This window comes from Oryx dammah, unplaced genomic scaffold (genome assembly GCF_014754425.2).
Source record: "Oryx dammah isolate SB20612 unplaced genomic scaffold, SCBI_Odam_1.1 HiC_scaffold_21, whole genome shotgun sequence".
Taxonomy (NCBI): Eukaryota; Metazoa; Chordata; class Mammalia; order Artiodactyla; family Bovidae; genus Oryx; species Oryx dammah.
In genome coordinates this window covers 74,949,984-74,969,835 of record NW_024070205.1, presented here as the reverse complement: position 1 = coordinate 74,969,835, position 19,852 = coordinate 74,949,984, and the positions used below count along the sequence as shown (strand labels likewise).

Below are 19,852 nucleotides of genomic sequence, written 5' to 3'. Positions count from 1 at the left end.
GAATTGGATGACTTAATACTGTTCTTATTCTACTAATTGACAACAGTATTTCATCATTAGTGTTCTGATGCTTCTTGCTTTTACCTCATAGCCCACTATGTTTATAAATTTATTCCTTGTGGTGAAGAATTAAAAAAATGAGAAAAATTCAGAGTGCTCAAAACCACCTTGGCCTAAATGGAGGTTGCCAGGGGCGAGGGGGAAGGGAGAATGAGGAGTCAATATTTAGTGGGTATAGAGTTGTGGCTGGGGAAGATGGAAGTTCTGGAGACGGGCAGTGGCGATGGTTGCACAGTGTGAATGTACTTAATGCCACAGAACTTGACAGGTAAAAATGGCTAAAATGATAAACTTAATATTGCACTATATTTTACCACAATAAAAAGATCACCTTGAAAAGAAATAGAAGTAAAAATCACCTTGACCTAGTTAATGATATCTGACCTGTCACCACTAACCATTACACACAGTCATGTGATATACAGAGGCTCTAAACTGTCCAATTTTAAAGGAAAAATTGGGAAAACAAATTCTTGATATAAAAGAATGAAGTCACTACTCTGACTGCCATTAGTCATGTGAAGACCCTAGAACCCATTTGTCGACTGCTTGGGATTCACAGTCTACTGATTGGTCAACAGCCTTAGAAAACGCAGGTGGATGTGTTAGGAGACCAAGGTTTGAATCCTGTTTGGGATGGGTACCTTCTGCAGTGGGCTTCCCTGGTGGCTCAGCTTGTAAAGAATCTGCCTGCAATGCAGGAGACCGGGGTTCAGTCCCTGGGTTGGGAAGATTCCCTGGAGAAGGGAAAGGCTACCCACTCCAGTACTCTAGCCTGGAGAATCCCATGGACTGTATGGTCCACGGGGTTGCAAAGAGTCAGACACAGCTGAGCGCCTTTCACTTTCGCCTTCTGCAGTGGGCTTCCCTGGTGGCTCAATCGGTAAAGAAACTGCCTGCAATGCAGGAGACTCCGGTTCAGTCTGTGAGTTGGGAAGATCACCTAGAGAAGGAAAGGGCAACCCACTCTGATAGCCTTGCCTGGGAAATCCCATGGACAGAGGAGCCTGGCGGGCTACCATCCCTGGGGTCACAAGAGTCGGACACGAGTGATAAACTGAACCACCACCACCTCCTGCTCTCTACAGTATGCCCATGCGCTTGATCACTAGTCCACAGGCTGTTGCTGCTTCCTTCCTCATCACGGGGAGAGCAGAGGAGGCAGGTAATACTGGAGGTGAGGGGTGTAAGGGCGAGACACCAAAACACAGCCCAGCTCATGTGCCACTCAGGCCTCACTCGTTAGAGACGAGAGAGGGCTTGTGCCGTTCACTTTCCCCGGGACCTCTTGGAGGCGGAAGAAGCAGGTCACTCCGTTTGCTGAATGACATTTCTTGGTGTTGCTGAGGGTTGGTAGGAGGGACAAGAACTTTCCCTGGTGGTGTGTGTGTCACTGGAGCTCACAGAGGCCCTGTGAGCCTCTTCTCCCTGGCCCCTGTGACTCTGTGACCCTGGTTATGACATGCTCAGAAGTGTCAGCTTGTTTGAAAGTGATACTTCTATTTTCTCTGTATTGCTGAAGACCTCATACTTTAGTTTGCAGGGTGCTAACAGACTTTCGCATCTAGATTATGGCAGCAATACCATATTATAGTGAGAAGAGATAATTAGGAAAACCAGGAGCCTTGTCTTCACTCTTTGGTCAGTCCTGGGCAATTAAAACTTTTGTTCCAGTAAAGTTTCCTCCTAAAAAGTTTCATTAATTATGAAAAATGCCCTGTGGGCATTACATTGTAAACTCTTCTGTGGCTGTCATAAATAATGGGGCAAAAACACGCATCCAAATATAGCAGACCTGATTAGATAATGCATCTCTCCTTTGCATGGTTTTTGATTGGTTTTCTGCTTTAATTTGTAAAGGAATATTGCTTCCTTATAAAATAAGCCCTCCTTATAAAATAAGAGATGCTTATTAAAAATACACAAAACTGAAAACTTCAAAGAAGTTAGCAATAAATTGTTCCAACTACCATTACACCAAAAGAGTTCTACATTCATTCATTCAGTGAGTAGACGTTGAGTGTTGACTATGTGTGAGGCACTGTGGCACCAGGGATCAGTAGTGAGCAAAGGCCATGCTCTCATGGGCGTATGTTCCGGTGGAGGATGGGATGGTAAATAACTAAATAGATTTATAAGTGTCATAAGGGAAAATATAATGGGATAACGGCACAGAGAGAGAGTGTCAGGGGCTCTTGAAAATGGAGTGGCCACATGGTTGCTCTGAGAAGGTAACACCTGGTCAAAAAGAATTGAGTAAAGTGAGGGAGCTGACCGTGTGAATGTGGTGGGGGGGGTGGGGGGTGGGGGGGTGTGCTTCAGGCCGAGGGAAAGCGTATGTAAAGGCCCTAAGGTCGGAGTGTGCTTGGCACGTTCTGTGAATAAGAGGCCAGTGTTGCTGGAGACTAGTGTCTAAGGTGAACATAACACAGAGACTGGAGAGACAGCAAGGGGCTGGGCCATGTAAGGCTTTAGAAAGCCCACAGCATTTTTTCTCCAGTGTGAAGGTGTTGGAGAATGATAAGCAGGGAATAGATTACAGGGCAGTGAAGGTGGTGGCGGCAGGAACAGTCAGGAAACTGGTGAAGTGATGCCGGGTTGGACTCAGCTGGAAATGGTAGAGGGCATTAGAAGTGATTTGATTCTGGTTGTGTTGAAGCTAGAGCAAACAGGATTTGCTCTTGAATTGGATTGGGAGTTTGAGAGAAGAGAATCACTAGTACATTTTTAGTTTTTAGGCCTGGCAAGTAAATGGTGGTGTCATTAGTGAGACGGGGAACACGGAGATCAGGGTGTGTATCAAGAATTCAGCTTTGGGCATGTTAAGTTCTAAGTACCTGCCAGCCATCCAAGAAGAAATGTTCAGTCCATTATAGGAGGCAGGCATTCCGGGAGAGGTCCAGACTAGAGATACTGATTTGGCAGTCATCAGGCACAGAACTGGGAGAGGTCTGCTGGGAAACAAGTAGAGATGGAAGAGGGGCCCTTGATTGAAACCCGGGGTGCCAGCAGTTGGAGGCTGAGAGAGAGGAGGAAGGAGGAAAAGAGATTGAGAATGTGAGTTCAGGGGCATATCAAGAGAAGGTGGTGTCCTGGGGCCAGAGAGTGATCCCCTTTGTCCAGGCCTGGGGGTGGTAGAGTAAGCTGGGTTCTGAGAATTGGCTGCATTTGGCAACGTGGAGGTCACTACGGCCACCATGCGAGTGGAACGGGCTTCCCTTGTGGCTCAGCTGGTCAAGAATCCACCTGCAGTGTGGGAGACCTGGGTTCGATCCCTGCTTTGGGAAGACCCCCTGGAGAAGGGAAAGGCTACCCAGTCCAGTATTCTTCCCTGGAAAATCCCATGGACAGAGGAGCCTGGCAGGCTACAGTCCATGGGGTCGCAAAGAGTTGGACACGACTGAGTGACTTTCGTCATCGTCTATGGGAGTTGAAGAAGCAAAAGCGTGGTTACAGTGAGCTAAAGACAACCACTGTATGGACAAGCATTCTGCGTTTTATTGTAAAGACAAGACAAGATTAAAAAAAAAGTACCTGGGGAGGAAGGAGGAGATCAAGTAACAGTTTGTTTTTTCAATTAGATGGGGGGAACATAGCATGTTTGCTTGCTTATGGATTTAATCCAGCAGAGAGGGAAAATGATGTTACGAATATGTGTGTAATTTTAGCAGCAAGGGACTTGAGTGAGCAAGGAGGGGTGGGTTCTAGTGTGCAGGTGGAAAGATGAACCTAGGCTAGGAGCTGAGACAGGGAGGTCCGGGAAGGGAGGGTGGGGGTGGGAGATTTTGTGCCAGGCTCGTGGGCTTTCTCTTCCAGTGCACACGTTCGACTCATGGAAACAGAATGGTGGTTGGCAAGAGCGAAATAATTGTAAAAGTGTGGCATTGTGCCATATGTGCTTTAAAAATAAAAACAATTGAATTTCATTTTACAGAAGAAAAAGAAACTGAAGTGAAAGGAAAGAAACTGGTGAACTTCAGCTAAATGTTTCTTTTCCACAAAAGATCACAGTCCTTAAGTTCTCTCTAAGGTTAAGAAAATGATTGTGAAAACCATCAGGAGGCTGAAGTCATTGCTAACATTTTAAACTACATTTTAAGCTAAATCTTCGCTTCTTGACAGACTGATCACTTGTCTGGAAGGGTTAGGTGATTCATATTCTTGCTCTTCCTTGTACCTCTCTTTCCCATCTCCCAGTTTTTGTAGCTTATCTGAATCTTTTCCTTGGCAGTGTTTCTAACGTTTATGCCCTGCCCCGCGTGCTCCCATTTTTGAGGTCTTGGAGCCATATCTGCCGTCTGTTCTTTCACCACTTCTTTGGTGCTGTGGTTTTGTTTTGATTGAGCTACTGCGTGCAGCATTTCTGTCTCTGGAGGGCTTCATGGGTCTGTATAAGCTGAGATCTTTCAAGTTGGCAAATGTCTGAGCCTTTTTCACACCTGAACTTGAGGTGACTTGGCTTGCCGTAATATTCTTGGATCACTGTGGCTCTCCCTTAGAATACTTTTAGAACATAGTTCTACTTTCTTCAGGCCTCGAGGGTTATCTGGAACAATCTGGAAAAATTGAGATTTTTCCAGAAAAAAAAAAACTGAAAAAAATCTGATACTCTGATTTTTCCCCGTACTTTGTTAGACAATTTGTTTCTTATCTCCTTTTTTAAAAAATTTATCCTTTCTTTATCCTTGAAGTTCAGAAATGTAAACAGCATCTGTCTTAATGCTGATTATTTTATGTACATTTCCTGGTGTGTCATATCCCTTTTCTCCCACAGATTTAGTTCTTTTGTTTTAAGGAAATTGCTCTGTACAATATCCCTGGGTATTTGTTCTGTTTTGCTCATCTTTTTTGCCTCTATTATGAGTCTTTTTAAGCCTTTTTTTTCCTACATGCCATTAATTAGATTCTTAAAAACCTTTAATTATGAAACATATCAAACATACACAAAAGTAGAGAGAATAGTGTTATGAACTTCATTTCCTTATCACCCTGCTTCGAAAATCCTCCATTCATGGCCAGTCTTGCTTTATCTATATGCTTGCTGCCACCCCCCCACCCCCGCCATCACTTTGAAGCAAATACCAGACGTTATTCATCCTTGAATATTTCAGTATTTATCTCTAGGAGATAAGAACTCTTTTTTTCCCAACTTAATCATTAATAAGTTTCATCTGTTCTGTTTATAATCCATCTATAATGACATTGCCTTGTTGAGTTAGATCAGTAGCTTTTTTGCTTGGAAGGTGTGATGGTTGATTTACAGTTCAGTTCAGTTCAGTTCAGTTCAGTTCAGTCGCTCAGTCGTGTCTGACTCTTTGCGATCCCATGGATGGCATCACGCCACGCTTCCCTGTCCATCACCAACTCATGGAGCTTGCTCAAACTCATGCCGATGAAGTCGGTGATGCCATCCAACCATCTCATCCTCTGTCGTCCCCTTTTCCTCCTGCCCTCAATCTTTCCTAGCATCAGGGTCTTTTCCAATGAGTCAGTTCATCACATCAGGTGGCCACAGTATTGGAGCTTCAGCTTCAACATCAATGCTTCCAATGAACACCCAGGACTGATCTCCTTTAGGATGGACTTGTTGGATCTCCTCACAGTCCAAGGGACTCTCAAGAGTCTTCACCAACACCACAGTTCAAAAGCATCAATTCTTCAGCGCTCAGCTTTCTTTATAGTCCAACTCTCACACCCATACATGACTACTGGAAAAACCATAGCTTTGACTAGGCGGACCTTTGTCAGCAAAGTGATTTACAGTTGCTGGACCTCAAAATCAGGAAGGTGAAACTCAAAGGACAGGCCAGCGAATTCTCCCTGCTGCACAGTGGTGACACGCTGGGTGGGACGACAGAGACAGGAGTTGTGTAGACAGGAAGTATCTGTTGGTTCCTTGGTATTCTCTGAGTTTCCAGTGTTCATGTGAAATGTGGAAGGGATAGGAGAAGGACCCAGAATTTACAGTTTCTTTTCGAACAAGAAGTGAAACTTGAGTCCTTTCTGATTTAATAATAACCATGAAGAAGGAGCTGAGTCGTTTGAAGGCTCTGTTCTAGTTCTGCCTTTGATAGCCATGTGGTTTATTCCAGAGCTTTTTAAACCTGCAGGTCAAGACCTACTAGGTCAGGAGATCAAATCAGTGGGCCACAACTAGTGTTTCAAATATAAAAATTATCAGACTTTATGGCATATTTATTGTTTCATGATATCTTGTTGTGGTGTAGGTGGTGGCTTGTAAAAATTGAAAGCCACCAATTTATTCTATTTAATTCTTATCCCTTTGTATACCTTCTAAAGAATCCATGAGATAGATCTGATTTATGTATTTAACAAAAACATAGATAGTACTTAAAATGTACCAGAAAGTATTCTAATTACTTTACAAATATTAACTCATGAAAACTCTAAGAAGTAGGTTCTGTTATTAATGAACTTTGACACATGGAGGCATTGAGGCACAGAGAAGTTAAGTGTAATTTGCCCAGGGTCACATAGCTAGGAAGTGATGGAACTGGCATTTTGAGCACAAGCTCTCTGTTTTCCAGTTATAGGCAGGCCAGTCATATACAATCAATAATGATCATAGATGCCACTTAGTAAGTACTTTCTATGTGCCAAGCAAGCTCGTAGGAAGTTGAATGGTAACCCAGATTTTACTTTGCTGCCTCTCCAGTTGATGGTATCTCTAGGTGGGCATGGACTTTTTGCTACTATTTCCTTCAAAAAGAAATGATATAAAGGTGTTTTCCACTCTACCCCAAATATTTAAACATTCAGAGTTAAGGCAATAAGAATGAGGACTTTTGTATGAAAAGCTGAAGAAATTCAGGTATCTCTTTTGTTAACCAAACTAGAATGATAGGATTCCAGTATGAAAGGGAACAAAATGAGTCCATATCTCAGTTTTAATTTTAAAAACATAGGAGAGTGGTTGAAGTAAAGTGAAGTGAAAGTCACTCAGTCATGTCTGACTCTTTGCGACCCCTTGGACTGTAGCCTGCCAGGGTCCTCTGTCTATGGAATTCTCCAGGCAAGAATACTGGAGTGGGTATCTGTTTCTTTCTCCAGGGGATCTTCCCAGAGTCCCAGTTTTAGAATTGAACACATCTAGGTTCTAATCCTGTTGTGATCTGTAACTATATTGGTGACCTCAAGCAGTTAACTAATCTCTCTGAGCCTCTCTGGTCCCATCTGGGAACTGGGAGGAATCATGGGTGACTTTTAGTGGGATACTTTTAGTATCTTACTAGATACTTTGTTGTTGTTCAGTTGCTAAGTCGTGTCCAACTCTTTGTGACCCCATGGGCTGGAGCATGCATGCCAGGCTTCTTTGTCTTTCACTATCTCCCCGAGTTTGCTCAAACTCATGTCTATTGAGTCGGTGAAGCTATCTAACCATTTCATCTTCTGCCTCCCTCTTCTCTTTTTGCCTTCAATCTTTTCCCTGCATCAGGGTCTTTTCCAATGAGTCAGCTCTAAACGTTAGGTAGCCAAAGTATTAGATGTTCAGCTTCAGCATCAATCCTTCCAATGAATATTCAGGGTTGATTTCCTTTAGGGTTGACTGGTTTGACCTCCTTGCTGTCTATGGGAGTCTCAGGAGTTTTTTCCAGCACCACAGTTTAAAAGCATCAACTCGTCGCTCTTCAGTCTTCTTTATGGTCCAATTCTCATATCCATACATGACTAGTGAAAAAAACCAAAGCTTTGACTATATGGACCTTTGTTGGCAAAGTGATGTCTCTGCTTTTTTATAAGCTCGTCTAGGTTTGTCATAGCTTTTCTTCCAAGAAGCAAGTGTCTTTTAATTTCATGGTTACAGTCTCCGTCCACAGTGATTTTGGAGCCTGAGAAAATAAAATCTGCCACTGTTTCTGTTTTTCCCCCATCTATATACTACGTACTTGGCATATAGTAAACACTTTGTCTACATTATCTCTTCTGCTCTTTAAAATAATCCACTCGTGTGGCTGTTGTTACAAACTCCATTTTATGGATAATGAAACAGACTTAGAGAGATTAAGTGTCTTATTCAGGGATACACAGCTAGCATGTGACAGAGCTAGAGAGAAAGCCAGGTCTTTCTGAATGTAAAGTCTGGGCTCTTAACCATTCTGCTCTACTGCAAACTTATCCCACTGGGATGTTTTCAGGATTAAATGAGAAAACATACTTTTACACTTAAATGGTGACTCAACATTCTATGAGTCACATTGAAAGTATTTAACAAATGGCATCTTTGATCATTACTGATTGTATACCTTCCCATAACTTTTGTAGAGTCAGTTTACCTTTGCACAGAAAACAAATTGTAGTCAATTACATCAGTTTTTATCCAATCACTTCACAAATATGCTGAGTCCATGAATGTTAGCTATTCTCAAGACTCTACTAAGCAGATACTTTCATTAGGGAATAAGTTTCATCAAGAAAAGGATTATCCATCCAGCATCTGGCTAGAACAGTGTCTTAGTCTGGGTTCACTAGAATGGCGGTTCCCAGCCTTTCGGCACCAGGAAGACAATTTTTCCATGGACAAAGGGGCAGGGAATGGTTTCAGGATGACTCAAGCGCATTACATTTATTGTGTACTTTATTTCTAATCTAATGCTACCACTGATCTGACAGGAGGTGCTGATCCGCAGCCCGGAGGTCGGGGACCCCTGTCCCAGAAAACAGAGCTATAGAGGCAAAAGCTTCCACTTGATTGGTGAGAGCCATCACAGGGAAGCATGAATGAGGAGAAAGAGAAGGAGAGAGCGCGAATGTAAGGGACTTTTCAGAGGCTGGGACAGCTTCATGAGAGGCTGATTGGTCTTGCGTGGTGATGCATAGCAGGCTGTCAGTCATGATTGCCAGGTTAACAAACTGTTTGCCCCGCGGTGTTCTTTAAGTGATTTGCAGTTACTGATACCTTGATCCATCTGTTTGCATTCTCAGTCTACTTTCCTATCTCCTCTTGTTTTGCTTTCCACCTCCACGAGGATGTCCCCAGGCTTAGACCTACGTCTTTCATTCTCCACGCTTGCTATGGGCAGCCCCATTCGCTCCCGTGGTTAACTTCATACTCCCATCTACTTGCTGATGGTGACTTGCAGATGTCTCCTTCCAGACCTGACCTCTCCTGAGAACTCCAGATTGGAAAACAAAACTGCATTTTCAAATAGGAAGTTCCATAGGTACTTTAAAAGTCAAGTGAATCTCCTGATCCTCTGTGGTCATCTTTGTCCCTTTTCCCAACAGCTAATAGGGACTTAGTCCTTGCCGGTGGAACTAAATCTTAAACAACGTGCAAATACCATAGGCCAAGCTGGGTCTTGCACAAAATGAAGTAAATCCTCCAGAGCCAGCTCTCTAGGAATTTAGGGTCTGGATTTTAATATTGACCTGGTTGGTTTTCCATTCAGTTGTACTGGAACCTTGAGCAGCATATAGTTTACTGTTGTGCATTACTGTAGTGAACAGGTTGAAATTGACACTTCATCTTTTCAGATGTTGATTAGTAGGGAAGTCTTGGGTTTTTGGCTCTCCTTGTGCTGACCTTCTGCTTTTCAAGACCGCTACCTTGCTTTGTCCACAGTTTAAAGATCCCTTTGGAACAGCGGATCAGCTCATGGAGCACGTGGGCCCTTTCTTACTTTTCCACCCTGCTCTTTTTCCCATACTCTTCAAGACTCTGTGCTATACTCACAACCGCCTCCTAGGCTTGATGTGCCCATTTCTGTCTACTCACCTTTGCTCTAGTAATCGCAGCCCCCCTTCCTCTATCACGTGTGTGTGTATTGTGTTCAGTCCTGTCCAACTCTTTGTGACTCCATGGACTCAAGTCTGCCAGGCTCCTCTGTCCATGGAATTCTCCAGGGAAGAATACTGTAGTGGATTACCATTCCCTTCTCCAGGGGATCTTCCTGACCCAGGGATCAAATCCAGGCCCCCTGCATTGCAGGCTGATTCTTTACCAATCTTCCCCAATCCAACGCCTGAATACTACTTCAGGCTGACTCTGATTTACACTGATCTCCTCTCTGAGCGTGATTTGGGGCCATTATTTTGGCACTTAGCACAGTCTATATGGTTGAATGCCTTTACATTTAGTCTTTTTTCCAAATGGATTATAAGCTTCTTGAGTGCAAGACCATGCCTTATATTTTCTCGTGTGCTTCAGTGAGCTGTTTGTACAGAGATGGCATAAGAGAAATATTTGCTAGACTTATTGGTTAATTATCATGGTCCTTGGGAATTGACTTCCACTTTACCTCTAGCAATGAATCAGGGGCCTCAGACTAGGTGACATTTGCCAGAGGAGCTGTTGGTCATCTCATTCCAAATCTATAGTTTGTAGTACAAGTTAATTCTAGACTTTGGACCTCAGGAATTCTGTTTCTTAAACATCTCAGGCAAAGGCTAGGAGCTGAAATTACTACTTTGGCGTTTGGTGTGGCAGCTTGTTCATTTGGGAGCTTTTTGTCTTTGACTTTCTATTGAGTCACTTGAAAGAACCAAGGCGGCCTGCCAAGAGCAATCCTGATGATTAAAGTTCATTGAGATATTCCCCTTCACACCCTCCCATCTCATTGGCTTTATGAGGTTGCTTTGTGCGTGTTCACTTGGGGGCTTGAAAGTTAATGAATCGATGTCCTCCAGAAACTCTCAAGGCCATTTTTCTCCACCTCCTTTCCCCTGGCTGGTTTCCCTTTGTCTCCAAAGTTGCCTACCTTGTTCTTAGGTAGTGTGGAGTTAATGCAAGGGGAGAAAAGTGTCTTTTTCCCATAACTTTTAGGTGATTTGCTGCCCAGGGCAGACAGTTTTGAAGATGGCCAAACGTCAAGTTCGACACAGAGAACTGTAGTGAAGGGAAAGCCAGAGAGGCCAGCACTCCAGGTTCCACCACCTCCCCTTCCTGCCACTCAAACATTTATGGAACGCAAGCGTCTCCCATGTGTGTCCAGTGTGCTCACTACAGCGTAGGAACTCACCAGCTTCAGGATCACTGGCTCTAAAGTGTGTCCTATTATTAGTGATCAGGTATGTGATTCGGAGAAGGTGATGGCACCCCACTCCAGTACTCTTGCCTGGAAAACCCCATGGGCGGAGGAGCCTGGCGGGCTGCAGTCCATGGGGTCTTGAAGAGTCGGACACAACTGAGCAACTTCACTTTGACTTTTCGCTTTCATGAATTGGAGAAGGAAATGGCAACCCACTCCATTGTGCTTGCCTGGAGAATCCCAGGGACGGGGGAGCCTGGTGGGCTGCCATCTCTGGGGTCGCGCGGAGTCAGACGCGACTGAGCGACTCAGCAGCGGCTGTGGCAGTGACTAAGTATGTACTGTTACTAGCGTCTGTGTGTGTAGGGCCTTTCCATTCCTGGGATTCGCCTACTGGTTTGACCTCTGTACTGTTCAGCCTGGTTTGTGAGTTAACGCTCACTCCATCAAAGATCTAGAAACCCATCCAGAAGACCTCCTCCACTCTTGATCTTTTGCATCATGACACAAACTTTCACTAGCTCCATTTCCGGCCTATTGAAATCCAAACTTCCCTGTTAGCCAATGGAGCTGCTTCTCCCTGCGCACCCTTATCTCTGACCGGACCCTCCCGTCACCGTTTGTTCTGGAGAGGCCAGCCTCCTCACTGTCTCACAAAGAAGCCGTGCTCAAACATTCCCATCTCCTGGCTTATGTGTTCTCTTCTTCTGGGATATTGTCTCCACTTCCTTACATTTGTTGAAATTTCACCTTTTCTCAGAATACTAATTCAGACTCCTCTTTGTTCACATTTTCTCTCTTTGGCCTCTCCTTTCTTCCACAGATTTGGAGCCCTACTCTGTCGCGTATCTCCCTCTCAAGAGTTTAGCCTTTCTCAAGGAGTCTTACTTTAACAATGTTAGTTCCACTGCTCTGAGTTCTTAAAATTTGTTCAGTTCAGTTGCTCAGCTGTGTCCGACTCTGCAACCCCATGGACTGCAGCACACCAGGCCTCCCTGTCCATCACCAACTCCAGGAGCATGCTCAAACTCATCTCCATTGAGTTAGTGATGCCATCCAATCATCTCATCCTCTGTTGTCCCCTTCTCCTCCTGCCTTCAATCTTTCCCAGCATCAGGATCTTTTCCAATGAGTCAGTTCTTCGTATTAGATGCCCAAAGTATTGGAGCTTCAGTTTCAGCATGAGTCCTTCCAATGAATATTCAGGACTGATTTCCTTTAGGATTGACTGGTTGGATCTCCTTGCAGTCCAAGGGACTCTCAAGAGTCTTCTCCAACAACGCAGTTCAAAAGCATCAATTCTTCGTTGCTCAGCTTTCTTTATGATCCAGCTCTCACATCCATACATGACTACTGGAAAAATTATAGCTTTGACTAGACGGACCTTTGTCAGTAAAGTGATGTTTCTGCTTTTTAATATGCTGTTTGGGTTGGTCATTGCTTTTCTTCCAAGGAGCAAATGTCTTTTAATTTAGTGGCTGCAGTCACCATCTGCAGTGATTTTATAGCCCAAGAAAATAAAACAAGTACTTCATTTGTATTTGTAATATTTATTCACAGTTTCATTCTTTCAGTATACAATAACATAAAATTTATATATTTAATTATATACCTTGCATAATTATATAATATATAAATAATTACATATTTTTGGGAAAAGTATTATATGTTTTGATCATGTTTTCATAATTAGATTGCAAGTTCCTTGAGGACAAGGACTTCCGTGCTTCTGAATACTTGAGAATTTCCTATTTTGTTCACTAGGAATCCTTTGTTTGCAAGATATCAGAACCCCAGTGCAAACTATTTTAAGCAAAACTGAAATGAGTTGGCTTATGGCAACTGATAGGAATGGAAAGGGACAGGAATAGGGCTGGCATCTGGCTATGATTGATTCAAGGGCCCAAGTTCGCCTTTGCCATGTCTCAGCTCTGCTTCCACTAGGTCGGCTCCATTCTCAAAAGGGCTTTCCTCTTGTGGTGGCAAGACGGTGGCACTGTCTCAGACTGGCGTTGTCTCCAGGTTTTGTAGCTCCTAAACAGGGCTTGGAGGTTACATCCGCTAACTTTGGAAAGGACAGAGATGAAATCAACTTTATTAAAAGCACATGGACTAAGATTCAGGGAGGATATAGATGCAAGGAAGAAAAATATGTCAAATCCGCATATTCTGGAAGTTTAGTAGCTATTTGTTGGTTGATGGTTTGGGTTAACTGAGGTTTGTTTCTGTGTCATATTCAGTCAAGTAAAGAGGAAAAAGGCCGTCAATCACTCTCTGTGAGGAAGAATATTTGCTGTTTTCTAGTTTACTAAGAGTAGCTTGATGGCTTTTTTTTTTTGGCATACTAACTACTCAGCGATAAGTAATAATTTTCAGTCAGCCTCTGAAAGATGTGATACATAGCAAGTGGTTTGAGGGTGGTAATGTGCCTTCTCTCTGCTCTCAAAATACTGTGTGCATACTTCATTTATTTATATTACTATTGCTCTGTGTTTGTTACAGTTCCTGACTACAGTTCCTAACTCAGTAGTTCCTGACTACTCTGCTAACTTTGATGGAGGACTTTTGTCTTTGTACTTTCAGAGTACCTGGAAGATGCTCAAATAAATATTTGCAACAAGAGTAAGAAAGAACTTTGGCTTAGGAAACCCAGGGGCCTGGGTTTCAGGCTTAGATCTGCAGCTAAATGACTGTGTGATCCCCAGAAATTCCTTTCCCTTCTCTGGGCTCTCATAAAAAAAATTTTCGAAGGGCCTCCCATTACTGAGTCTGTAGAAAGGCAATCTGCAGGTAAAAAAAAGTAAGACTTGGCAAGGCGTTCCAGCATTTTGTTTCCCCGGGAACAGCTTTGAGAGGAGCTGATGACTGCTGTGTTAAGAGGTCTTGGTAAGAGATATGGAGGGTAGAGCCTCCAAATGAGTGAAAGCCTCAATTGTCTCCTTACATAACACTTGCTTGAAAGGTAGTAGGAATTCGTGTTCCTGAGGTGGCTGCGGTGACATCATGTGTTTGTGAAGGGCTGAAAAGCAGGCGAGGCAGATTTTGTGTAAAAAGACTGGCGTCAGGCCTGGCCTCCTGTGGGGAACCCAGGCTGAGCTGCTGTCCCACGGGCTCTGAGCACCGCCTGCGGGGGTGGCAGCTCCTGCCCCTGGATGCCAGCATATCAAGGAGAAAGGAAAGACATGCCTGGGTTATGCTCCTAGAAGGTTACATCTTCCTCCCGCCTGCCTCCCCACCCTCATTTTCTCCTCAAAAATGTGGGAGTCATAGAAAGAGGTTCTGTATTACTTAATCAGAAAAAACTCCTGAAGAAGGAGGTGAATTTTGAAAGAGAGACCAAATGGGGCTACTATCTTTGGACTGGAAACAACGAGCCGAGCAGAATCCCCCGGTGTGCTGCTGACTGGTGAACTCCCTGGGCTTCTCTGAAGTGTGGACAGTGTTTAGACCACTGTGTCACCGCACTGGCAGCTGCTGTATAATTTAGAGACTCCATGATTGTCACTGTGGCAGGGCCCTGTTTTTGTTAAGCAATCAATATCCTATTAGGTCTAGTTTTTCTTCGAATTTCATCCGTTTTTGTGAACTTTCAGCATCTTCCTAAAAAGAAAACGAACTTCCTTCTAACTCCCAGGACAGGTGTAGTTAGGATCTCAGCTGTGGCCAAGCCTGGACAGAGTCAGCATGTCTTTGGGGAAGCTTTCCGGGACGTGTGCGCTGATCCTCGATTTGAGCTCATGCATGAAAATGTTCCCTTCCAGGCTTTGATCCGACACCCTTTGGAAATGATAGGATGGTGATCTGCCAGTGGAGTTCCTTGTCCTGGCTAAGTTTGCTGTCCGGAGGGACAGCTTCTAAGATTTGCTTTAAGAATATTCAATGCAGAACTGAAATTTAGCCTGTACAAGTGGAGAAATGGAAACCAAGAATGCCTTCCTCCTTTTGGTGCCTGTTTGTTGGGCCATTTTCCACTTAGTTGGCAGGATGGCACTCAGCAGGACATGCTGTTTTGATAGGGTTCAACTTTTTGAACGAAAAATAATTCAAGTACCATAAAATTTACCCCTTTGAAATGTACTATTTGGTGGGACTTTTCTGTTTGTTTGTTTTTTGTTTTAGTATATTCACAAGATTGTGCAACTGTCGTCACTGGCTAGTCCCAGAATAGTGAGGTTAAATCTTGACTTGAATCTTTGAATGAAATATTAACCAAAGGTTAACTCTGATTTTCAGGAAATTTGCTCTAAAACTTTGGTCCCTTTTGCAAGGGGAGCTGCAGTTTATTCAAGTATCATTTTTATAAAGCAAAATAGAAAAACAATCAGAGGGCACTGAAATATTCTTAGTCTTGTTGCCTAATATCTTTGCCAGCTACTGGCGATTTTTAAATTTTTGGTCTTTAGGTGGGGGCTTCTTACCATGGCTATGTTATAATAAAGAATATTTGAAGCAAAAGCAATGAGACAGTCTTTCCTGTCTTTTCCTTCCTCTTGTCAAGCCACACTTCAGTAGGGTAGGACTTGGGCCTGCTTCGTCCTGTCACTGTCACCTAGCACAGGGTTTGTCATACAGTAGAAGCTCAGTAAAGACTTTCTGAACAAATGGGCTTGGCGAGGTGCCCAGGGGAGGCCATTTTTGGCATGTATCCCTTCAGGTCACTCATGGTGACCTTTGTACTTTGGCTTTCTGGATGGCCATTGATTTCATTTATAGCCCTGAGACACAGCTGCTTCTAGAAAGTGAGAACTTGACTTCTTCAGTGTAGTTCTAAGGACAAAACCTACAAAGGCCCCATCATCCCCAGCTCCCAGGAACTCTTATCCAGCTATAAACGGGGTTTGCAAAGGCCTCTTGAGTTGGTGTGATGAAGCACGGCATGGGTGGTGCGAGTGTGTCTTTGTGTGTGCACACGTGTGCAGGTGCATACTGGGCTGAGCACGTGGCGGAGCTGTGAGGAACTCCTCCTCCACGTGTGTATAGATTGCTCCTTTCTTCCTTGCACACTTGTAGTGTGTTGGCAGGCCACGGTGCAGAGGGGCCTCCAGCCTGGGCACATGGCCCAGGCGTGCTGGCTTTCAGTGGCCCATTGTTTCTTGCCCTTCGTATGCATGGACAGAGGACTGGGGCTGGCACAGCTGCCTTCTTGGGGACCATTGTTTGTCTTTGAAGCAACAGCAGCAGTACAAGCCTGAAGTAGCACATTTTGCCTTGGACAGAGCAGCCATTCTGTCTTGGAGTGACAGGCCTAGAGATGGGGGTGATAGGGATCTCCCTTGAGTGCCTGTGCAGAGGCTCTTGGGGGTGGGGGCCAGGGCAGCACCTCCTTCCAGGCAGGTTATGGGGCAGGGGTGATGCTCAACAATGTGGCATCACTAGTTGACCACAGTGGCAGGTGGTATCTCTTAGCAGAGACTCTTCTTTTGCTGGATGGGGTAGGGACATCCATTCTCACTTCCTTCAAAGCTGTGTGTAGAGGAGATCTAGGAAGTCGGGAGGAAGCCAGTCTGGTCATGGACTAGTCAAAACATGGGCTAGATAGTGAGTCACTGGGCTACTCCAAACTTGACTCTGGGGCCTGAGTCACACCACTGCAAACTGGAAGGTAGAGAAGGGGATGTTCCAGGTTCTGGAGCCAGAGAAACTGTGATGTCCCCCTCAAAATGCCCCCGAGACTTCAGACTCTTGCTGGTTTCTCACATTTCCCGTCCCCACTGTCAACCTCTTTGACAAGTCAAGGCAAACCTTAATTTGGCTTCAACCCCACTTGCCCCTAATTGTATGACCCTTTGGTAAATTCCTTAACAAGTCATACTTCAGTTTTCTCATCTTGCGATCAGGATAATTGGAGAGACCAATTATGGCCTAGTAATAAAGATTAAATAAAATGATGTGAATAGAGGCCCATCAAAGATGTTCAGCAAACACATGCTTCTTTTCCTGCAGGGGCCCAGAGGGGATGCCTGAGGGTAGGGTGCACTTTGGGTAATGCTGCCCATTGGTTGAGGCACCTGAGGAAGTCAGGGTGGAATTCCATGCTGGCTGGATGCACGTGGGGGCTTCCTAGATTCATTCACACATCTTAAAGGCTTCCTATGAACTGCTTGTTCCTCGGACAGGACAACCCTGGAGCAGTCTACCTCTGGAACTTCATGGGTATCGTGGGAATTTGCTTAGCCTCCTCTTTTCAGCAGAGGTAGGCAACATCTATCTTGCCATGCTCTCCTTTCTGCTCCCCTAGTTAGGGAGCTTTTTGAGGCAGTGTTGTGAAGAGGTACAAGTGGCTCAGGAAGGGCTGGCGGCCCCCGTCTAGCCACATCCTCTTGCACATGTTACTGATTGGGTACCTGGAAAGCCTTGTTACCCTAAGATGCTCTGATTTTTATTATTTAATGGACAGGTTGTGAGTAATATCAGTGAGCATAGTGAACATCCTCTCTGCTCACAGTCTGCCCAGCTGCTACTTCTGTTTGTCAAAGACAGAAAAGGGACAGAAGCCTCAAGAAATAGTCTCAACAAGGGCTGCTGCCTTTAAGAGACCCAGAAAACCCTGGCAAGAATCAATGCCTGACATGCCCTCTGCAGATCTTTCCCCCTCAACATTCTTGTAATCAGACTCCAAAAAACACACAGAACAAGAGAGCTTTGATGAATGATGAGGTAGGCAGCTTTTCTGTGCAGCCTCTGTCTGCTTGAAACAGTCCTCCGGGGCTCGGATTCAGTTCAGGTGAGGTTACTGCAGGCCTGTTTGGCATTGGTGGTTGGCACGAGGGAGACAGAGGGATAGAGAGGGTGAGAACTATGATTATCACCCATAAAGGACCAGATACTTGTGATACATCTGATATCTGTAAAAACAAACAAAAATGAAGGTGGGGATGGATGGTGGACCTGTAGCTACTCCAAAGTGAAGCCAAATGCACCATTTGCCCATCCCTTATTGCTTCATAAAAGGAGTGGTTGGCAGGCTTTTCAACACCATAGCTTCATTCCTGGATTTGCCTCTCATTTATCTACAGCTCAGACGACAACTCGGATCCCGCATGCCCACCCCCTGCTTTCCAGAGCGTAGTCTGAAAGCAGTGCTATAGCTCCACTATGGGGGAATAAATTTGGAGTGTGCGGAAGGAAAGGCATCACAGTGCAGTTGGAGTCACTGTCACAGCCTGAGCTGTTGGGGCTGAGCAGGCTTGTAGGGTCGGGGGCTGGGGGGACGTTGGGGAGGAAAGGGATGAAAGAAGCGACTCCACTGTGACTCAGATAGGGATGGGGACGTAACTTCAGCAAGATGTGCGCTGCAGGCCTTGCAGTCTGATTTTTGGCAAGCTGCCTCCTGCGGGTGCCAGGTCTTGTCAGTAACAAACGCAGTATTGCATGTGAGGCAGATCTGGTTGTACCTGGAGCTGGCATTGCTGCAGTTTCAGAGAGTGTTAGCCCTCTACGTGGATTCTGGCCAGCCAGAAAGCTGCCAAGCTAGAGTTTAACCAGAAATATTTCTAGCTTTGATACAACGGAGTATCTGAGCATTGGTGAGGGTGAAGGATCAGAGATATGAGTAATATTTAGTGAAAATACCACCTTCTTAAAGATTGATTACATTCTATGGTATTGATTACATTCTATGGTATTCTATGGAATCGGACTGACGGTGAATGGTTTGCTTGCCCAGAGATCTAGGTGATTGTTTCATTCTTGATTGCCACTATTTATTCTTGGGCAGGGCCCTTCCTATCTCCTTTAAAATACCTTGACCCCTCCCCTACTTCATGATGATATGGAAAGACAGTATGAAAAGTAGGAGTTTGGGCTCTAAAGTCAAGCTGTTTGAGTTTGAATCCTGGCTCCACCACTTAATGGCTTAACTTCTTTGAGTTAGTTTTCCCATCTTTAAAATAGGGATGAAAGTAGTCCTGACGTAATAGGATGGTTGGGAGATAATTCATTCGGCTCTCTGCCGGAAGGAAGGCCACATTCTGACGCTGTGTCTGCAATACAGTAAATTGCTTATTAAATGGCAGCCCTGAATATCCTATGTCTGATAAGCAGTTTTTCTTAACTGATTTAGCAGATTCTTGGTTTCAGGGTTCTTCAAGGGTTTGAAAAGTTGGTGAGTTGGTGGTGGTGCTTCACATCACATTTTAAAAAGGAAAGCCTTTAAGTTGCCCAGAACACAGGGAACACCTAGATGGAAGGGGTGAATGTTGGCATCATGGTTTTTTCCAGAGGTGTCTGTCTGACTGCCTCACCTTGCTTTCCTTGCAGAGATCCGTGCTCAACTCACAGAGCAGATGAAATGCCTGGATCAGCAGTGTGAGCTCCGGGTACAGCTGTTGCAGGACCTCCAGGACTTCTTCCGTAAGAAGGCTGAGATCGAGATGGACTACTCCCGCAACCTGGAGAAGCTGGCAGAGCGTTTCCTGGCCAAGACGAGGAGCACCAAGGACCAGCAGTTCAAGTAGGGATGCTACACTGTTACTTCTGGAGACCTTGGGAGTGGTGGGGGGTGGGGTGTGTGGGAGGGAGGCAGGGTGTGCTACCTCCATCCCATTGTATTCATGAAGCAGGTGGCCTAGTGGTTTCTAAGTGCCTGAGGGTTGAGAGCCCACCAGGACTTCATTTCCAGATCGTCTCACGTGCAGTTCACCATCGTGGAGAGATCAGGATAGATCATGAACCATGCTTATAGTAACAGCAAACACCTTCCCGTGTGCCGAGCTTAGTTCCAAAGGGCTTAACTCAATCTTCACAACTCCATATGTTAGTTTTTGTTGTATCTCCAATATACAGATGAGGAAACTGGGTCATAA

At 44.7% G+C, this 19,852-nt stretch overlaps 1 protein-coding gene across 5 annotated transcripts in view; it reads left to right on the top strand.

The window, feature by feature from the left end:
• Nucleotides 1–19,852, top strand: part of SRGAP2 (SLIT-ROBO Rho GTPase activating protein 2) — a 255,522-nt gene that overhangs the window by 83,823 nt on the left and 151,847 nt on the right. For all 5 annotated transcript variants that reach the window (XM_040262944.1, XM_040262943.1, XM_040262946.1 and 2 more), the window contains exon 3: nucleotides 19,308–19,500. In XM_040262944.1, the coding sequence (XP_040118878.1) occupies nucleotides 19,308–19,500 (193 nt within the window). The remainder of the gene's footprint in view (nucleotides 1–19,307; nucleotides 19,501–19,852) is intronic.